Source organism: Triturus cristatus, chromosome 3_2, assembly GCF_964204655.1.
Source record: "Triturus cristatus chromosome 3_2, aTriCri1.1, whole genome shotgun sequence".
NCBI lineage: Eukaryota > Metazoa > Chordata > Amphibia > Caudata > Salamandridae > Triturus > Triturus cristatus.
The window spans coordinates 844537508-844558043 of record NC_140584.1 but is presented as its reverse complement, the minus strand read 5'-3'; the positions used below and the strand labels follow the sequence as shown (position 1 = coordinate 844558043).

General features: G+C 47.2%; 1 protein-coding gene across 1 annotated transcript in view; it reads right to left on the bottom strand.

Annotated features, from left to right (window-relative positions):
* Window positions 1–2700: 2700 nt before the first annotated feature.
* The window catches only part of SLC13A2 (solute carrier family 13 member 2), a 255046-nt gene continuing 237210 nt past the window's right edge, over window positions 2701–20536 (bottom strand). The window contains exon 12 of the mRNA XM_085649113.1: window positions 2701–3426. Within this exon, the coding sequence (XP_085505239.1) occupies window positions 3298–3426 (129 nt within the window). The 3' untranslated portion in view covers window positions 2701–3297. The remainder of the gene's footprint in view (window positions 3427–20536) is intronic.

Sequence of the window (20536 nt, the reverse complement as noted above, 5' to 3'; positions counted from 1 at the left end):
TGAGAAGAGTCTACCGCCACTTCTAGCTCGTTTGATTCTGGGGATAGCGATGAGATGGAGGTCATCCGAGCGGAGCTTTCTCCTGTAATGTTATGTGTGCAGCGTATTTCACACAGCTCACTGAAATGTGGGCCACTCTTGGCGTCTGAAACATTGCAATGTCCACATTTTTGCCTGGGTCCTCCTTTACCAATACCCTCCTCCTCAGTCTTTCTTGCCTTTTCCTTATTCCATTGCCTCCACATTCCCTTCACTGCTTCTTGTTTAATCAGTGCTCCCACTTTATTTTCCAATCTTGCCATTGCAGCAGAGGAAACACCTCATGTCCGGGTCAATTTTACAGGCTTAATCTGGCAAAAAACAGGTGATTCTCCACATTTTGGGCTCATTCCTGTTAGCCTGTACCTTTATTTGGTTGCATTTCTCATCTCCTGTACCTACTTTAAACAACCCCCACCATGCAAAGTGCTCTGGCAGCTTGTGCTTGATTAGCAGAGCCACTGTATGAAGCAGCAGGTAAGGTCTAAATTATGCGGCAGGGTTGACTAAATTATGTGGCCACAAAAAATGTGTATTATGTAGCATAATGCAGCACAGTTTTGTTGATAGTATTACTTAATTTTTTTGACATCTACATTCATTAAGACTGTCTGTATAAATGTTTTTCTTCATTACTTTCAGATTGACACCCAAATGCAGCAATTGCAACGTAAAAGTGACCAATCACTACTTGTGATGGGCTTTTCACCGTGTGGAAGGACGGGTTACCCCCTTTTTAAAAACCATTGTTCGTTTGGGCTAGAATCAACATTTTTTGTTAAAATATGCAGTTTAGGCAATATGTGTTAGATTATGTGGCAAATTATGTGGAAAAGGCCTCAGCTGTTAAATCCCATAATTAGAGTGGCTCTGTTATAAATCACACATGTTCCCAGGACATGCCATCAGTGGGGGACCATCTGTAATTTGCAGCTATATAAAATGGCAAAAATTGCAGAAGCAAGTTTAATATAAAGCAGAAATTATCAAAATTTAAATTTGAAGGTCTCACAATCATGTTTTAATGACTACTACGTGAAATTATACAATATTCCCACCTTAGAACTTTATGCAACCATTGTATTGTTGCATTTTTGTTGCACAGTTACATCAGCAGTAAACATGAGTCCATACCAGATCCGAGGAAAAGTGACTCTGCCACCTGTATGAGTATTCGAACTATGTAGACATAAAGGTTTGTTTTTCTTTCCCTACATGATTTTCCAAGGAGTATATTTCCTGTGTGCCTGACTTTGTGCCTTCTTTATGCATGTGCCCATTTCAAAATATCCAAGCATCATCCCTTAGACCCTCGGAACGCTCACCTTCTGAAAAAAACAAACTGATTGCACAAGTTGCTGCAATGTTAAAACTACATCTTTCACCAGGCTTCCCAATACTCCTATGTCAGCATCCAGCAACAGAATTACATGATTTTCCCAGATGAAAACAGGCACATTTGGTGGGCAGTGGGGGGCTGGGGACATTGGAAGGAGGAAGACAAGTAGCAGAGAACTCGGATTTTAAAGAAAAAAGTGACTACTTCACAAATCTCAGTGAGACAAACTTGCACATCTATTGCTGTGCTGCAACTCTTCATGTTAGGGGAGGTTACTCTGCTGGTGTCATTACCATACCAGTACTGTGCACAAGAGAACGCTGTTGCTACTGCCAGTGCTGCATATATGCTCCTTGTGTGGGAGAATTATGTGGAGATGTATCAGTGAGTGCACAATAATATATTCACACCTCACCTACCCAGTAATGTAAAAGGAGAGATTGATTTAACTGACCATTACTGCTTCGTGTGTGTTTGTACTTGTGGATACTGCCTCAGTGAACCGCAGCACATCTGCTATGTGATTTTGGCTGCCCCATGAACAGTTCATAAGCTGTGCCAAGAAGTGCAGTTATTCCTATCCACACATTTATCAGATCATGTTCAGTAATTTTGAAGCTGGACAGCTATGAATTGGCCCTAGGATGGAGACCACCCTTCTATCCTACAGGTTCATATTCTGACACAGTCTATGCCAAATATGCTTCAAGAAATGTAGCGAATTACTAGTCTGCACTCTGCCTTTAGGTACCTTAGTGATTTATGGAATAGGTGGGGCAAGGAGATATCTTCCCAGGACAAGTAGATTTCTGTAACATTTTGTCCATTGGCCAAGTCGATTTTTAACAATTTTCCACACCCCTGCAGCAATGTCATGACTTCCGCAGCTCTCCTGTGCTCTATGTGCCCCTCCCTCCCTGCCAGCGACAATGTTTGCACAGCTGCATTGGCAGACTTACCTCACTGTGATCAAGGAGACTTTTCTTAAGTAAAGTGCTATAAGAGGGAAGTGTTTGTCAGGTGGTGACACACCACATTTACGAATGACTTGCCTGGTTATATATCATATGATGTAGAGTACCGTCATGTAAAACAACATTTCGCATAAATATATAATGTAACCTAAATTATAATATATATATGGAGATGCAGGTTCACGAGTGCCATTAGACTTCTGCTGTAGAAAACTTCTTACCCTACTGATAGCAAGATATTTAGATCTGGTCTTGATTTCAGTTAAATCCTCTCTGACTGGCATCTGTGTTCCTGCCTGTGCCTGTCTAAATAATCAGACTGGTTGTACATTATTGGGACACATCACAAACGCTTTGGTGAGTAGGGCTTCAATTCTCTACTCATCCATTTATTCTTAATTATTATAGTAATATATATCACAAAACCTCATCTCATTTTCCTTGGTATGATACACCGAAAAATAAACTATACACTGATGGGCGAAAGAGCAGGTGGTAGGTAGAGTGCGATATCAGTTCATCTAGGCCGGGTTCTTTACTGCTTTCCTGACCTGTATGTATTGGCACAATTACCATAGATGGTTGGACAAAGAGTTCCCTAGGGTGGACCCTTCATGGATTTCTGAATTTTGCTTTGATGCCATCCCTGCACTCACTACAGAAGTAGGGCTGTATCAACATCACAGCTGTCCACCAGAGAAACAAGAGCACATCTTCCACCTATGGTTGTCAGGCAAAACACTGCAATGGTTTCTGTGGTCAGGGCCGGCGCATTCTGTGGGATTCCGGGAGGTGAGTCTGTCCTCTGGCGTGCTGCCGCTGTCTGGCCATGGCATGGTGTAGACAGCCACTGGTGCCAAGCTGGTAGTCTCTGAGGCTCAAGTTCCTGTGCCAGTTCAGTTCAGTCACCCACAAAGAGTCGTGATGCTGGCATCTCTGTCAGGGTTACGGGCCGCTTGTGGTATTTGCCCAGGATGGGAATGTCCCCAGGTTAAACATGGAGTAGGTCCAGGTGTTGATAGAAAGAGTGATTGTGAGTACTCCGAGGATGTTCAGCAGGAAGCCGGTCTTCGCCTGGGGGTACACAGAGCAAAGAGGTGTAAATTAGACTAGATAGATTCTAAGAGACAATCTGAGAAAAGTTGCCACCAAGTAGCAATGCTGTCTACATGGTGATGTATAACATAGCCGTTAATCAGGGTACACAATGCAAAGCTCTTTATATTAATAGTAAATGGTGTTCAAGCTTTTCAAATCCTAGATAATTTTAATGCATTTATTTAAAGACGTAAAACGTTCAGATTACTTACGAGTTCCCACTTTTGCTCCAATTCTTGTTTCCACATACAAGAACGCTGTAAAAAGGTCAGTCCTTCTAAAAGCCAATTCTGTGTTTCCCCAGCTCTAGAGTCATGGGAGCCACTGTCTTATTGTAGGTGAAGCCTATGCTGGCTCAGCTGATGGTAACCCCAGCGGTCTGTCCAACAAAAGACTGCTGGGTCATAGTGGCGGTCACCCCACCTTGTTGACGATGGGATGATAGTCACCCATTTTCCCTGCCATTGTCTGCCAAACGGGGATGGAAAATGTTACATGACTCCCACACACTGGGAGAGAACTCTGGGGGATATTTACATGAGAATTCCTGAGCTCTGTGTTACGCCAAATTTGGCAAAGCCTAGCTCCAACATTTTAAAAACGCAGGAACGTGCCATATTCACAAAAATATGGTGCACCGCTGCATTTCCCCTAGTGCTGATGTTTAAAAAGCTGCCTAGCATGAGCACAGGCACCCTTGCTTAAGGGGCAATTGTTTATGTGCAGGAAGGGACACCTTCATGCACATGAAGAATCAATAATGGCGATTGGGTCTTTCTATATGTGCTGCATTGTGCAGCACACATAGAAAGAGCACAAAACAAGGAAAAACAAATAAATACTCCTCGTATCGCCATTGTAAGACCAGGTATTACCAGGCCTTAGTTTTTAGATCTGCCCCATCCGTGTAAATCTGGGGCAGCGCCAAAAGCTATTGACCCATTGTCTGCCCCTTTGCCACAGCAAACTGCGGTGTAAAAGGGCATATTCATAAGGTGGCGTTGAGCCACGTTAAGTGGCTTAGCACCACCTTTTAAATATGGTGAAGGGTGCAACATCACCGGAAGCGTCAGAAAAAATGACAGTCCTGTGGCATTAGGGGCTTGTAAATGTATCCCTCTGTTCGCTGGATCAATTTTTTTTATTCAGAGACAATAAACTTCCAATTTTGGAGTTTGTTTTCTCTAAATGAAACCCTTTGCAGAGTAGGTACTTTAAACGTGGTGCGCACTCACCAAACCTTCAGTGCTGTAATTGAAACCACTATAGGGCTGAATCCCATTACAGTACAGCAGGGTCAGACTGAGACAGAAAATAGGCCCTGGCTCCCACATAAAATTGGCCCCCAATAGTGAATTAGACAGGTAAAAAAAGTGGCCCATGGTTGCAAATGAGGGCAGTTTTGAATTTGTAAAGACACGTTATATGCTTGTTTTGCAAGGCATGGAAAACTGCATGGATCTGAGCTTACTGCACGCAGTGTGGTTTTAACACCAAGGAAATCAACAGTAAAAACTGCGCCCCAGCAGACCATAAAACAGACCCACAAACAGCCAAAAAACAGTCTGCACACTGACCTGTCAGACCAGCCGATCAGCCAGTGCCTGATTGGCCTATAGGCCAGTCCATCCTGGCAGCCCAGAGAATTCGGCCAGAGAAGCTGGGTACAAAAAGACATGTGCAACTGACATGGAGTAGGTAGGAGGTTGAGTCAAAGTGCTCTTTTCCAGCAGCATTTAGCTGGGTTCCTTACACGTTTTACATTATGGGTTGATTTAGAGAGGCTGGGTGAACAGAGTGAAAGTTTGCATCAGAGGAAACACCTCAATGTACGTTTGTATAAGAAAGTTAACTTGTTCTGGAAGATGCCCTGAGAGTCCCCAGTCCAGGCATTACATGACTTGAGAAGCATCAGTGAAATTCAGCACTTTCTTCATTTTTTATTGAGAATATTTTTTGTCAGATTTAGTAACTTCTTTGGAAATATAGGACAACCAACATAAAGCACTACTTCCCAAAGCCCTCAAAGGAGGATTTTGAGGTTGGGCAATGTCACCATCTGGTGCCATTTTGTTCTCTCTTAATGAAAAACTCAACTGCTAGGACAAAGCTGAGCACCTTTGAAACAATCCTGTTGGACGGCTCTTTGAGGGCTCTCAAAGCCATAAAATCTGGTTCTCCTAAAGACCCGTGCCCCCCTAAAATGTTGGCTCCGGGGAAGACACCATCAATACGGGGGCAAACTGGATTTTAAATACCTCAATAAGGACAGCTACAGTCCCTAGTGCATGGAAGCAGGCGATGATCCTTGCACTTACAAAAAAGTCAGCAGCGGAACCCGCTATCTCGGCCAAATACAGGCCTAGCTCCTTGCTACCAGACTTATCTAAAATCCTAGAGAAGCAGGTGAATATACAGCTGTCAAACTTCTTGGAAGTAAACAAGCTACTTCACCCAAGTCAATCAGGCTTTAGAGCCGGTTATAGCACAGAAACTGCACTGGTTCAGGTATCAGAATATATTAAAGGATCCCTGGGGGTAGGGGGGAGTGGCTGTATTGATCATGATGGACCTATCGGTGGCTTTCGATACGTTACTCCATATGCTGCTGTTAGACCATCTCCAGGCCATTGGAGTGACAGGGCAGGCGTTGGACTAGCTATCGTCCATTTTAGCAGACAGAAGCCAGTACATTTGGGGCCCCCGACTCGGCCAGTCCACAGGAAGTGGACACAGGTGTTCCCCAGGGCTCTGCCTTGAGTCCAACACACTTTAACTTATATCTCACTCCCCTGGCTTATGTAGAAGAGGAATTGGGACCAAGAGTGAGATCCTATGCAGATAACACCCGACTGCTCTTCTCATGGAACAAGGGATCTGAGCTGAAGTGCACACACATTAAAACCTGCCTAATCACATTTTTTCACTGGTTAGCCAAAGCTAAACTCAAATGTAATGAGGAAAAAACTGAAATTCTCCCCTTAAGGACATTCCCACCAAATTTCTGCCAAACATTTTGGCCAGATGATGCCTCCCCACCAGCACCCCAGAAAGACTCTGTAAAAAACCTGGGAATAACTTTTGACAATAGACTATTGTTCTGTCCTCAAGTCAAAAGGTTGGTAGGTGTCTGTTTCGGGATTATGAGGTCCCTCAGGAAATCTTTGCCCGTGCTTTCCTTCTCAGCAAAAAAAACTGTCATTCAGGCACTAGTAACATCTAGAATAGACTATGGTAATGCACTACATCTGGGCATACCGGAGTACCTAATGGACAAACTTCAAGTGATCCAGAATGTGGCAGTTCGGCTCCCGTTAAACGTGCTGAGAAGAACTCACATCAGTTCACATCTGCGGGGACACCCTTGGTTGCCCATCAGAGAAAGAGAGAAATAATCTAAGGCTCTGGTATTGGTACATGATGATCTGTATCAGACAGGACCTGATTACCTCAGAGCCAGATTTAGCTTTAACAACCCTACTAGACAGCTATTCCTGGCAGCGATCCCTAAGCTTCAGCATCAAAGACCAGGGGGCAGATCACTAGCATTTTTAGGCTCATCAGCATGGAATCAGCTCCCGTTGAAGCTGCGCTCCATGAGTAATTCAATGCTTTTTAAGAAAAAAAACCTGGCTCTTTGTGCAAGCCTAACTCTTTTACTGCTGACCTAGCTACATCTGCGCCAGGACAGACCTTGTAGTAGCTGTGCGCAATACAAATAGTCGATCATACCATGTCATATCTCCTAATCAGGAGCGCACACGCTGCCAAAACCGATGGTGTAAGCTTGCTGAGTCCTGTGGTAGAATCCTCCTCCTCTAATGATATCTCAACAAACCAGGTACAGTGTCAGGGCTGGGGATTCTCTTCTGGTTATGCTTTAGCATCACTTTGGATTCCGTTGGATTCAGGGGTGATTCTCACTTCACTTCCCGACCTCAGAATTATGTGAGGCACAAGTCTCTGCAGGAGGGTGTCAGTGCCTGGATCCAGAAGGGAGCGGTTGTTTCAGTTTTATAGAAGGAGTTGTGAAAGGACGTTTTTGCCAATTGTTTTCTGTTATCTAAAACCTCTGGAGACTTCCTCCCCAGTAAAACCTCAACGTTATAATGAGGTTAGTAAAGATCTTCTGATCTATCTCCAGCATCGATGATTCCTAAAGTTTGCATTCCCCAGTGCATACTTACAGTTCAGGGCTCCCACATTGGTTGTGTCTTCACGAACATCCTGGTAACTCTAGTTGGATTCCTCCATGCCATATGAATACATCCCTACCCGAGTCAAGCTTCTTCCTTGTGTTAACCAGGAAGAAATCCTGTGGTAGTGCGTGCTATTTTTCAGTCCTTTGGATGGAATATAAGTCTTACCAAGTTACTTCCTACGCTGTGCCAGCTACCAGGGTTCAAAGGGACGCAATATAATACATATGGGAATGGGGTTCCTGCTGCCTCTTTTGTGCTGTAAAATTATGTCTAAGTCTTTTTTCACTTCTGGTTTCCAAAATAGCACCAGCCAGACAATGGCTGTAGACTTAGGGGAAAATGATGTTTGTGTATTTGTGGTCCCCTGGGCAAGGATGTACCTGAAGTAAATGGTTCTCTATTTCCTGAATAGCGATTCTTTAACTGCGATTCCTTAATAATCGAAATTAAAGAATCGCTATTGTCTATGTTGATGCATGTGCCCCTATATTTCTACTGCAGTCCCTATACTTGTGTCTTGCTCGAGGTGCTCTAAGCAGCTTAATACCCTCACATACCAGGACTATGTCAAGAGTTGGAGTGGTAATTGCAGGATTACTCTCTAGCAATTTCATTTTTATTTAATCAGTAATCCTTCCTGATCCAGTCCTTATTATAGGAGGTGCGTTCACCTCCCCCAGGCACCATGTGACCTAATTAAACTCAAAATTCCCATTTCCCTCTTCTCTGGGCCTACAGACCAGGTCCATCCCCATCATGAGGAAAACAAAGTGGCAGGTGATCTGCCGAGTGCTAAAACCATGACGTGTCTGGTCCACGTCCTCGCTTCTCTTTGGTTTCTATTTTTGGACAATGTCTTCCAAACCAAGGGGTGATGAGTGGGACTCTCTGCTAGGTGCTGGTGTTCCATTTCCTCCCTGCTTGTTGGATCCTATCCCGGTCTCATGCCTGGGCATTGGTATGCCTCCTGACTGCCTTTTCAAGTGCCTGGGATTGGCCTCCGAAGTGGGGTGTGCGGGATTTAGGCTTGAAATGTATGTGTTGCCTAAAGGCTCCTTCCAGTGTACAGTGATGGAGCCTGCGTCTGCTGGGCTTCACTGCGTTTCTCGTTCCCATGGTTTTAACTTGGGGCCATTGGCAGTAGGCAAGGGTGAGGGATGCAGCCTTTCTATTGTCACTAGGCTCCTCTGAGGTAGTTTGAGTGGCAGTCTATATCTTTTTGCCAAGGGATCCCAGGGATTGTGTGTTGGCTCGCCTGGGCAGGGCAAAGGCCTGCAAAGTTTGTGTTACTGCTTGGGCCCTTCAGTCTAAGGCCTCCGGCTCAGAATCTCAAAGGTTTAACGTTGAATTAGGGTTACTTTTGTAATGCTAAACCAACGCAAAACTGTTTTTGGGATTCACAAACCAACGCAAATTGTAATTTTGAGTTGGTTTGTATGGAAAAGTAACGCAAAGCAGGGCAAAACGCTGCTTTACATTACTTTTCGTCTAGGGGGTGTTACATGGGTGGTACATGGGCATACCTGTGCTACCACCCATGCTTTTTAATGCCAAACGCTATTCTCAAACATCAGTTGAAAGGGTTCAGCTCCAAAAATGTATGTAGCTGTAAAGCAGGCGTTAAACTGAGAAATAATTTCATTTCTCCATGTTTTTCCGACTTTGCATGTGTGCTGCAGCTGCACTGTGCAGCACTCACATAAAATAAGGAAAACCTTTTTCACTTGTCTAAGCATAGTATTTTGCACAGGAAGGAAACTCTTCCTGTACAAAAACTATGGTAGAGGCACACACACACCCTAGTGCTATGGCTCTAAGGTGTATGCGTGGCGCTCGGCAGCTGAAATTAGTGCAGGGGTTGGGAGAGGGGAGGAGAGATCAATTTCTATGTGAATAAGGCACTGTTCTGCTCTCTCCCTGTCATTCTATGCAGCTCAGCCTCTTTGGGTGCTGCACTGCCTGACACCTAAATGAATCTGTGCCACTGCAGAATTGTTCTGCCCTTCCAGATACCTCATGGGCGTTCGCACATCGAGCTGAGACCTGCTAGTTAATGGTGAGGGTCGTCCTGGACCTGGGGGTTGGAGAAGTACTGGGAGGGAGTGCCTCTCTCTCTCCCAGTCACACTGAGTGTTTGTGACTGCGGGGCTTGTGAAGGAGCTTGTGCTTGCCATATCCCTTGCTCCATCCTAAACCCGCCGGGGCTCTCTCATAGGATTTCTCACTTTTCACAGAGAAATATTCTGTCCATTTGTTCATGTTTGCTGATTCTAAGATGGCCAGGTGCTGCTCCCTGAATAAAGAGTCTGAGCAGATTCTACTATATCCTCTTTTAACCATGACAATTCTGCCTCTGTTTGCTATGGTAGTCATTTAAGGATTAGTATTGACAAGTCTACTCTACAATAGGTTTCAAGTGATTGCTTTGTGAATTTGTTAAGTTTTCATTTCTGAAGTGGAAAAACATTTTTTTCCCAATTGTTGAACACAGACATAAAAGTGCAGAGCTATTTTGCTGAAATGCTGCTAAAAGCAAACATAGGAGCATATCTACAAGGAGGCGATAGAAAATTATCGCCGCTTTTGCGGACGTTTTCGGCCGAAAAGCGGCGATAATTTTATTGCCTAATCAGCAAGGTCACATTATCACGGGAAACCTTGCATTAGCGCACAAATTCTTAACGCCCAGCTTTGCATCTCTAATGAGATGCAAAGTGGGCGTTCCTGACCTAACATGACTGGAGAAATGTCGCTAAGCAACATTTCTCCTATCATCAAGCCCCACGCTATGAAGCATAACGGCAGGAAAAGTAGCGATAACCCCTGTTATCGCTACTTTCCTTACGCCTGCTTCATGACTGACTTAGTCATGATATCCTATGGAAGGTGGATATCATGGCTAAGTATGTGAGGCCCTATCATCAAGCTAACGCCAAACTTTGTGAGATTATCGCTGGGTTTCCAGCGATAATCTCACGTTTGGCAGTTAGCGCTAGGATTTTTATGGCTTTTGAGATAAGCGTTACTAATAGCACCCTATCTCAGCAATAAAAATCCACGCTAGCCGGCAATAATTATCCTAGCGCTAAGTGCGCTTAGCGATAATTATCGCCGGTTGTTGCTGATATCTCCCATCTCAACAGGTCTGGTCGACATCAGGGCTCACCAGTTTGTTCCTATTCATTCGGGTTCTGGTCTCGTTCATGCTCTGGTCCCATATCTGTTGTGCTCTAGACATTCTTATTATTACGCTTTTGTGGGTTTTTCATGTAGTCAGTTTGTGTTTCCCATTTTGGTTGCCCCTTCATGCCGTACCCTGCATTCGTTGTAGTATGGAGGATTGCTTGGGCTGCTAGTCTTACGTGGTTGGTGGTTTGTTCGCCCCATTATTCTTGGCCGAAGAGGCCCTTTCTTTGCCCTCACCTTGTTTCTGCTTCTGTGCTGATCTGCGAGGGTTGTGCCTCTTTTAGCAAGGTACTAGGTTGCCTGCTTCTTTATGGTCCCTCCTCGTTGTTGGCATGTGAGGAATGGGAGTGTGTTTGATCTTCGGGGGCCTGGTGACCTAGTGGCTATCTTCTGTGATATTCAGCAGCACTTGGCAGGCGGTCGGTCCACCTACTGCAGTAGGCCTCCTGTTTCTGGGTGAGCTTGAGCTACACATACATTTTGCCGCTATTGTAGTGGTGGCCTTCCTTCCCCCCTGCTGTGTCCTACTTTTAATGCTCATATGTTCGTCTGTGCCAAGAAAGCTAACCATGTCATGTTTAATCTTAATGGAATGTCTCTGGTAACATCCTAGGCAGGGGACTAGGATCGGGCTGCACTCTAGGACTGTCTGGTTTTGATCTCCTGTGCATTTAATAAAACGCCAATAAAAGACCCTTCTTTTATTTTTTATTTCAAGTCAGTTTTATTGAATTTTCCAAAAATAAACAGATATGTAAATAAACACAGTGTAATCTGATGTTTGTTGGTTCTATTTCTATTTTCTTTGTATTTCTTATTGTTTTTATCATTATTATTGTTTTTATCAATAAAAGGCCCTTCTTACAACTTCCTTGAGTTGCAGTTTTCATGAGGGAAGCAGTACCCTCCTTTTCTTGTTTTTGTCTAGGGGTGCAGGTAATGCTGGGCATATCCCGGAGTCAGGCTTCTAGGGCTCCCAGCTGGACGTGGAGGGATGCTTCAACTTGCACTCTTTTCTGGTGCCTCCTCATCAGTTAGGACATGGATGCCCTGAAACCCTCTCAATTTGGTGTATCCCTAATATGGGTTAGGGGCCCCTTTACTCCTCTCTGTTGTAGGGCTCTCCGTTGGTGGATTCTTGCTTTTAGGGCTGGGTTTGTGGCTCCTTGTGTTGGACTCTCTTGCACCTGCCCCGTGCTGTTGGTGCTGCTTCCCCCCTCCACTGGAGGTGATTGAGCGTGGGTCCTCCTCTTTGCGTCCTCTCACCTGTGCATTGGGCTGGGAGCTCAGGCTTGCACCCCTTTGACAATGACCGAGTATGCCTCTTGTTCTTTCCTTGGGGCGAGCAGCCCTTCAACTTCTCCATTTGTTTCCTGCTGGGCTTTGAAATATTGGGATTTTCACCTTGTCTCTTTGTCTTGGGGACACCTGTTGCCTGTTTGGATCTCTGGATCCTTCCCTTTTTGTCTTCTTCTGGGTCATCGGGTTGCACTGAGCAGGCCTTTGGGTAAATCTAAGAACGTGGCAGCAGCTGCTTTTTTAAATGGTTGTCTTCCCCTACCTTCTGTTGTTCTGTCATTAGCTTCCCTCTTTTGCTATGTGCTGAACCTAGGGCTGGTGTTGGGCCATTCTGCCTGCCTAACTGCAACCTCCTTTGTTTGGTTCTGTTTGTATCTTCTTTCTTTTGGCTTGGAGCTGGGATGTTTGGGGTTTCAGGACTTCATATCATTTAATGTTGTGATTGATCCATGGGTTGTCACTCCTGATCCCCATCCTTACTGACTTGCACTGTTTCTTCTGAAAAGTTTGGGTCTTGGGCTTTGGAGGACTCAGTAGCACGTGTATCTCCTGTTTAATCTATCTCCATTTGGGCCTGTGGCTGTTTTTGTTGACAGTTGTTTGCATCATTCTCACACCCTCTCTGGTTTCTGGTTCTAGAAGTGCAAGTGCCTCCATGCCAAGAGGTCGCCTCTGTTGAATTTCTGGTATGACACGTTTGGTGGCTGTTGGTGGTGTTCCTTTAGGTTTGCCTGTGTCTGGGTCCTCTGACTGAGCCGTGCATTCTTGCCAGATGACTGGGCGGTGGTGTCCCAGGGCTGTTGGCCATGTGGTCAGGGCGTTCTTTCTGGTTCCAGCAGCAAATTTTAAAGCCTTACACCCCGTACTCTCTCCTGAGATTGGTACTTGTGAAGGGTGATGCCCTCTGTCTGGCTATTGTTGGCAGATCTGTTTGCTTCCCGTTAGTTGATGGGGGTTTGGCATGAAGCAATCCCTGTCACCCTGTTGAGCTTGGCCTTGCCGAATGTGGGTGCTGCCGGGTTGACCACTTGTTGTGGGGTTTTATTTTACTCCCTGGCCTGGTTGTGGCTCCTTTGCCAACTTGTCTGTGGTGTTCTGGTTGGCCTTAGGCTCACCCTTTACTTCTTGTAGGGTTTGGGGCTTGTGTATTTGTTCTTGGGCTCTATGTTGGTCCTGTGCCTGTCCTGGGGTCTTTTTAGGCATCACAGGGCATTGGTCCAATTCTGGTTTTGGCCATTCTTGCTTTCTGGATCTGGCTGTCCCATGATTAATGTATCTTGAAGGGTGTCCCCGCCATTGGAGTTTTTCTAACCATTTCACTAAGATCCTTCTCCCTTTATGTGGACCATCATGGATGTGATGAGATGGGTGTTGGCCCATTCCTCCTTTATGCCTTCTTCTCTGTGCCTTCTTGCCCATGGTATCTGGTATACAGTTGGTTGGGTGTAAGGGTGCCTTTGATGAGTAGTGGATGAGTGCCCTCTTTTTTCCAGAGAGGGCTTTCCATGTGCTTCCTGCTGGAGTTGGGAGCTTATGGGATGTGTGATCTGTTTCCCTGCATCATGGTTATGCGTTCCCTGCTGGAGGCAATGGTTTTAATGTGTGTCCTACCTTTGCTTAGTTACCCATTGTTCTTCATTCTGGGGTTGGCCTGGCCAGTGTGGGGCTCTGAAAATGACCTTGCTGGTGTTTGGTAAGGTGTGGGCTGGGCTTGGTGTCTTCACGGTGTGTTTGAGTCTACTGATGTGTGTGTTGTGTCCCCATCTTATTTTCATTTCTGTGCTCTTGTCATCTTACTAGGCATGAGATAGGTTTGAAGGTAACTGTGTGATAAAGTTTTGATGTTTGTTTTCTCTGACTCTCTACTGTGCTCTTGGCTGTTACCACTCCATTTAGAGGACTGACCCATCTTGCTGTGGGCATTTTTGGCTACTCTTATTATGTCCAAAGCTTTGTTGCAGGATGTCGGTCATGACAAGGCTTTTAGCATCTAGTGGGGCCATTTGTCCCACTTCTGGTGGCCTTGCCTACTGCTACTGGCTGGTTGTTTTTCTCCTTTGTGGTGTTTTTTCAGACCTTTATATGCTTTGCTACACTCTGGGTCAATGTTGGTGGTGACTGGGCTTCTTCTATTTGCTGCGGTCTGGGGTCCCAAGTCTACCTTTTGAGCCTTTTGTTGGCCTTCTCAGTTTCTTTAGCCTTAAATTGGTGCTGTGTTGCTGGCTGTTGTGTGTCCTTTTCCCTTGGCTGAGGTCTTCTGAGCTTTACCATTCTATTACAGGGTTGGGTTGGATTGGGTTGGGTTGGTCTGCTTCTGATATGCTTCTGTTGTCCTAGCTGGAGTCTCCCTGTCAGTGGAGAGAGGGTTAAGTCTCTCTGACTCTTTTGGACTACTTCTGCTGCTTGCCTCCCACACTCTGGAAATGGGGACTAATCATGTATGTGTGAGGCCTGCATTCCTCCTAACCACATTTCTCTGGTGATGTTGTACTACTTTTCTGGGGGCTGTTGGAGTTTAGCTGGGTCATGTGTTGCTCTGCTGAAGGTAGACACATCTCATATAGTAAGCACTGGGATGAGAAAGGCTAATCCGAGTAATGAAGATAACTAGTAATTAAAGAGTAGATTATGATTACCATAGGTAACCTGAGCTTTCATGCTGACCTTCTGCTGTGCACATTTCTCATGGCTCTGTCGCTCCCAGCATATAGTAGAAGGACTGCTACTATAGTGTACTTCTGAGAAGCTTTGCACCGGACCGGGAACTGCTACCACTACTATATATTCCAGCCCAGATTAAACTGCTGTGACCAATCCCGGCACTGCTTTGCCTCAGTGCATATGCACACTGAATGAACTACCTGGACCAGCAATAAGTGTCTGTCCTGGTCGTGGGGTTCCTCTAAATATTAGTCAGAACTTCCTTCAAAAATCAGAAAATGTTCTGTACCACCCAAATATGAATCCAGTTCAAAGTATTTCAATCAATCGATCAATCACATAATTTGTAAAGCGCACTACATACCCATGAGGGTTTCAAGGCGCTGGGGGCGGGGGGGTGCTGCTGCTATTGGTCGAAGAGCCAGGTCTTGAGTTGTCTCCTGAAGGTCAGCAGGTCTTCGGTTTGTCGTAGGTAGAGGGGGAGGGTGTTCCAGGTCCTGGCGGCGCGATGGAAGAAGGATCTGCTTCCGGAAGTTGTTCTCCGGATGCGTGGGACCAGGCCAGGGCATGGTCAGCAGAGCGGAGTTTCCTGTTGGGTACATAGAAGGAGAGTCGACTGTTGAGATAGGCTGGGCCGGTTTTGTGGAGTGCCTTGTGTGTGCGGATCAGGAGCTTGAAGGAGATTCTTTTGTCGACGGGGAGCCAGTGCAGGTTCCTCGAGTGGGGGGTGATGTGGTCGCGGCGTGGGACATCGAGGATCAGGCGTGCAGAGGCGTTCTGGATTCTCTGTAGTCTGTTGATGAGCTTGAACGAGGCTCCGGCGAGGAGGGCGTTTCCGTAGTCGAGTCTGCTGCTGACTAGGGCCTGGGTGACTGTTTTCCTCGTGTTTGACGGGATCCATCTGTAGATCTTGCGGAGCATGCGGAGGGTGTTGAAACAGGTGGAGGAGACTGCGTTGACTTGTTTGGTCATGGAGAGTTTCGAGTCGAGGATGACTCCCAGGTTGCGTGCGTGGTCGGTGGGGGCCGGCGGGGACCCCAGTGACGTTGGCCACCAAGAGTCGTCCCATGCGGAGGGTTTGGACCCGAGGATGAGGATTTACGTCTTGTCTGTGTTCAGTTTGAGGCGGCTGTCCTCCATCCAGTCTGCGACGGCCTTCATTCCCTGGTGGAGTATGGATTTGGCGGTGAGGGGGTCCTTGGTGAGGGAGAGGATCAGCTGAGTGTCGTCGGCGTAGGAGATTATGTTGAGGTCTTGCTGTCGGGCGATGCGTGCTAGTGGTGCCATGTAGACGTTAAATAGCGTCGGGCTGAGGGAAGATCCTTGAGGGACGCCGCAGATGATCTCGGAGGCCTCGGATAGGAACGGGGGGAGGCGGACTCTCTGAGTTCTGCCCGAGAGGAAGGAGGTGGTCCAGTCCAGTGCCTTGTCTCGGATCCCTGTGTCGTGGAGGCACGTGCGTAGTGTGCGGTGGCAGGCAGTGTCGAAGGCGGCGGAGAGGTCCAGGAGGATGAGGGCCGCTGTCTCGCCGTTGTCTAGTAGGATCCTGATGTCATCTGTGACAGTGATTAGGGCGGTCTCGGTGCTGTGGTTGCTGCGCAATCCTGATTGGGACAGGTCCAGGATGTTGTTGTCTTCGAGGTGACGGGTGAGCTGGGTGTTTACTATCTTCTCGATGACCTTTGCTGGGAACGGAAGCAGGGAGATGGGTCGGAAGTTCTTGAGGTCGCTCGGATCCGCCTTGGGTTTCTTCAGTAGGGTGTTGATATCTGCGTGCTTCCAGTTCTCAGTGAAGGTGGCGGTCTCGAAGGAGAGGTTGATGATTTTGTGCAGGTGGGGTGCGATGGAATTGCTGGCTTTGTTGAAGATGTGGTGCGGGAGCGGGTCGGACGGGGATCCGGAGTGGATTGTTCCCATGGTATTGATTGTGTCCTCGATGCTCACGTTGGCCCAGGCTGTCAGGGTGTCATGGGCGGAGGGGTGCGGTGGGTTCGGTGCGGTGCGGTCGGCATGGGTCGTCCGGGATCTGAAGCTGATGTGGATGTCGGTGATTTTCCGGTTGAAAGAAGGCGGCGAGGGAGTCGCACAGGGCTTGCGATGGTGGGATGTCGTTGGCGTTGGAGCTGGGGTTGGAGAGTTCCTTCATGATGGTGAAGAGCTCCTTGCTGTTGTGTGCATTGTTGTCAAGGCGGTCTGTGAAGGAGGTCCTTTTGGCGGTCCTGATGAGGTGGTGGTCGTTGCGGATGACGCCTTTGTGGGCAGCGTGGCTGTCTGGCATCTTGTCGCTGTGCCATATGTTCTCCTGTTTCCGGCAGTTGCGTTTTGAGGCGAGAAGTTCCGGGGTGAACCAGCTGACTCTTTTGCTGGTGTGATTTTTCAGCAGGGCGACGGTGTTGGCGCAGTCGTTCATCCAGCGTTCGAGGGTGAGTGCACCCTCATCGGGGTTGGTGGGGTTCGTCGGAGTGTTGAGTGCGAGGCTTGTCTGTAGTTGTTCTTGGGTGATTTTGCCCCAGCAGCGGCGGGGGGGTCTGTAATGTGCGGTGGTGTGTGAGGGGTTTTCGGAAGGAGAAGTGGATGCAGCGATGGTCTGTCCAGGTGAGTTCGGAGGCGTGGATGAAGGTGATGTGTGGGCTTGAGGAGAAGATGGCATCTAGCGTGTGGCCGGCGATGTGGGTCGGCGTCGTGACGAGCTGTTTCAGTCTGAGGCTGGCGAGGTTGTCGATCAGGGTGGAGGAGTTGCTGTCGTTGTTGTCGTTGTTGTTCTCCAGGTGATAGTTCAGGTCTCCGAGGAGGATGTAGTCGGTGGAGGTCAGTGCATGCGTGCTGATGAGGTCGGCGATGGAGTCGCAGAATTGAAGCAGGGGTCCTGGTGGTCTGTAGACGACGGTGCCTCTTAGGGTGGTCTTGGGGTCCCTGTGAATCTGAAAGTGCATGTGTTCGGCGGTGCTGAGGGTGTCGTTGGTGTTTGTTGAGACCCTGATGGTGTTTCTGTGGACGATGGTGATTCCTCCTCCGGCCCTGTTGGTGCGGTCTCTGCGGGTGATCTTGTACCCGTCTGGTATGGCTATGGCGATGTCTGGCGAGGAGGTTTCGTTCATCCAGGTCTCAGTTAGAAAGGCGACGTCCGGTGATGCGGTGTCGAGTAGGTCGCAAAGTTCGACGGCGTGTTTGTGTGCAGAACGGGTGTTGATCAGGATGCATCTAAGCTGGTTGGGTTCCGTCGTGGCAGGTGTCTCGGCGCTTTCGCGGCAGGAGAAGCTGCAGTTCTGGCAGGTGAAGGGGCCGTGGGTGCGCCTCGGGGCGGCCTTGCAGCAGGTGTGGGTCCTTCCTGGGTTGAGAGCGACGAAGGTGTTGGTGTCGTAGTAGAGGCGGCGGTCCTCGTGGCTGCTGCGGGGGCCGGGGGATCTGGCGCTGGGCGCAGTCCAGGCGCGGACAGGCGCAGACGGGCTTGCCTTAGGCGCACCTTCGGCGCGTCAGCGGTGCACCCGCTGCACGCGGCCGCACAGCGGCCGCCATATATGGGAAGGTGGGGAGGGAGGAGCAGCTGGGAGGCAGGAGGCAAGTGTCGGGTAGAGCGAATGGGCGCGGAGGGGGCGGGGCCGCTGGGGAAAGGAGACAGGCACAGGGCACGGACTCAAGAAGGGGGCACAGAAGTCAGCACAAGGGGTACAAAATAAACGGGGGCACAGAAGTCACAGAAGGTACAGAAGTCAGAACAGGGGTACAAAAATAAACAGGGGCACAGAAGTTGGCGACGGGTACAGAATAAAAGGGGGCACAGAAGCAAAGCGGCGAGCGCGGGGCAGGGGGGCACAGAAGAGGAGTGAGCAGACAGTTACAGGCACACAAAACAAAGAGGATACAAACCTAAGGCCACCACTGGCCACCAGGGATGAGGCGCAGTTGGAAGCCTGCGGGTGGTGGAGGGCCTCGACTACAATGGTGGCAGTAGAGGCGGAGCTGCTGCGGGGGGGGGGAGCGACCTACCAGGGAAGGTAGTATAAAGAATGTATGTAGTCTCTGATGGCTTACCTTATGTGTACATGTTGGCTGAGACACACGCTCCAGCCTGCTCCTAATGGAGACCTAATAGGCCGTGTGCAGTTCGACTTATAGCGATGCAGGTGTGTGTTTTTTTTGTATTTGCTTATCTTACAAAATTGTCTTAACTGTACCGTGTTTTGATGTGAATTAAACTTGCTACTATTTAACCCCAGCAGTTGTGTCCCTTGAGTTTGACGAAGAAGCAGGAACAGTTATAAATGGAAAATACTGTACCTAATGAAGGACTGAGCGTACCAGGAGCACAAGCAGGACAAAGAGTTTTGGAGCCCCCAGTTTGAATTTATTCAGGGAAATACTGAGAAATGACATCTCTCTGTGAATCCCTTGATAGCCTATCGCTTTTTGTTTTTTCTAGGGTTTAGACAGGAGCTCAGACAGCTCTTTGAGTACAGGGGAACCGAGCTATCCGAGCTCTCGAGGTGTCTATCGGATTCGTATTTGTTAATGCAGACCTTTGGAAGGGGGAAGCTGTCAGCCAGAGAGTTTTTGGGAAGAATCTCCCTTGACTGTTGTATTCCCGGTGACACAAATAAAAGCACAGTATAAAGCTGTTATATGTTCATATTAAAGATTAGAAGGATGTAAATGTTTGTGGTGGATATTAGCAAACTTGTATGTGTTTATGCAAGATATTAACATGCTTTAATTTATTTCAGGTATTAGCTAGCTTATACATCATCACGTTGGATTTTGGATGTTTTATTTGGGATATTAACTAGCGTTTAAAGAGTAGGATAATAGCCAGGTTTTAGATATTTGTCTCAGATATTAGCAAGGTTTTGAGTCTTTATGCTGGATATTTGCTAGGTTTCATATTTTTATTTCTGATATTAGCAAGCATGTGTATGTATGTCTAGGATAGGAGCATGCTTTCATATCTTCAAGTAAGACCTGAGCAAGTCTTTTATCTGTATAATCAATGGCAAAGTGTTACAGGGCTGCAACGCCCCACATTATTTTCCTATTACAGGCACTTTTTGCCATCACATTTACTTAGACGCAAGTCTTTCCATAGAACATCTGAGGTGGCCAGCACGTGTTTCTGACAGCTCTGCCCTATTTCAACGCCGGCCATAATACTCTAGCAGCATTGGCCTGAGTTCAGTCTCTAGACTATGGTAGTGCCTGATGTCTTCATCTTCATGACAACCTCATAAAATGAATCCGACAGGTACTGAATGCAGCTGCTCTGCGTATTTCAGGCATCTCTTGCTGAGTGAATATTATCCCTGTTCTTGACCACTTTATTGGTTACCCATAAAGAAGAGGGTCCTGTTTATGGCTCTGGCTATTGCGCACTGGGCAATGCATGGCACCGCCCCCCAGTTCATAGCCTGAAAGTTCCTTTTTTATGCCTCTTGCAGGTAGGTCTTACTGGACATCTCTGGAACCAGTCCCTTTACTTTTCGTGATGAGCCTTTTCTCTGGCGGCAACAACAGAATGAACACATGTCTCTGCTAGTCACGGTCTATCCTATCACTTCTTTCATTTAACAAGTCTTTAAATACACATATTTCTACGCTTCTATATTAAATAGTTAATTTTAACACTTTTGAGGGCACATGCATCAAACAATTTTACGATTGCAATCAGTGCGAATCGCAAAAATTGTCCGTTTGCGATTGCAAAATGGCCTTTTCAGATGCATGCACCTTTTTTGCAATTCACAATT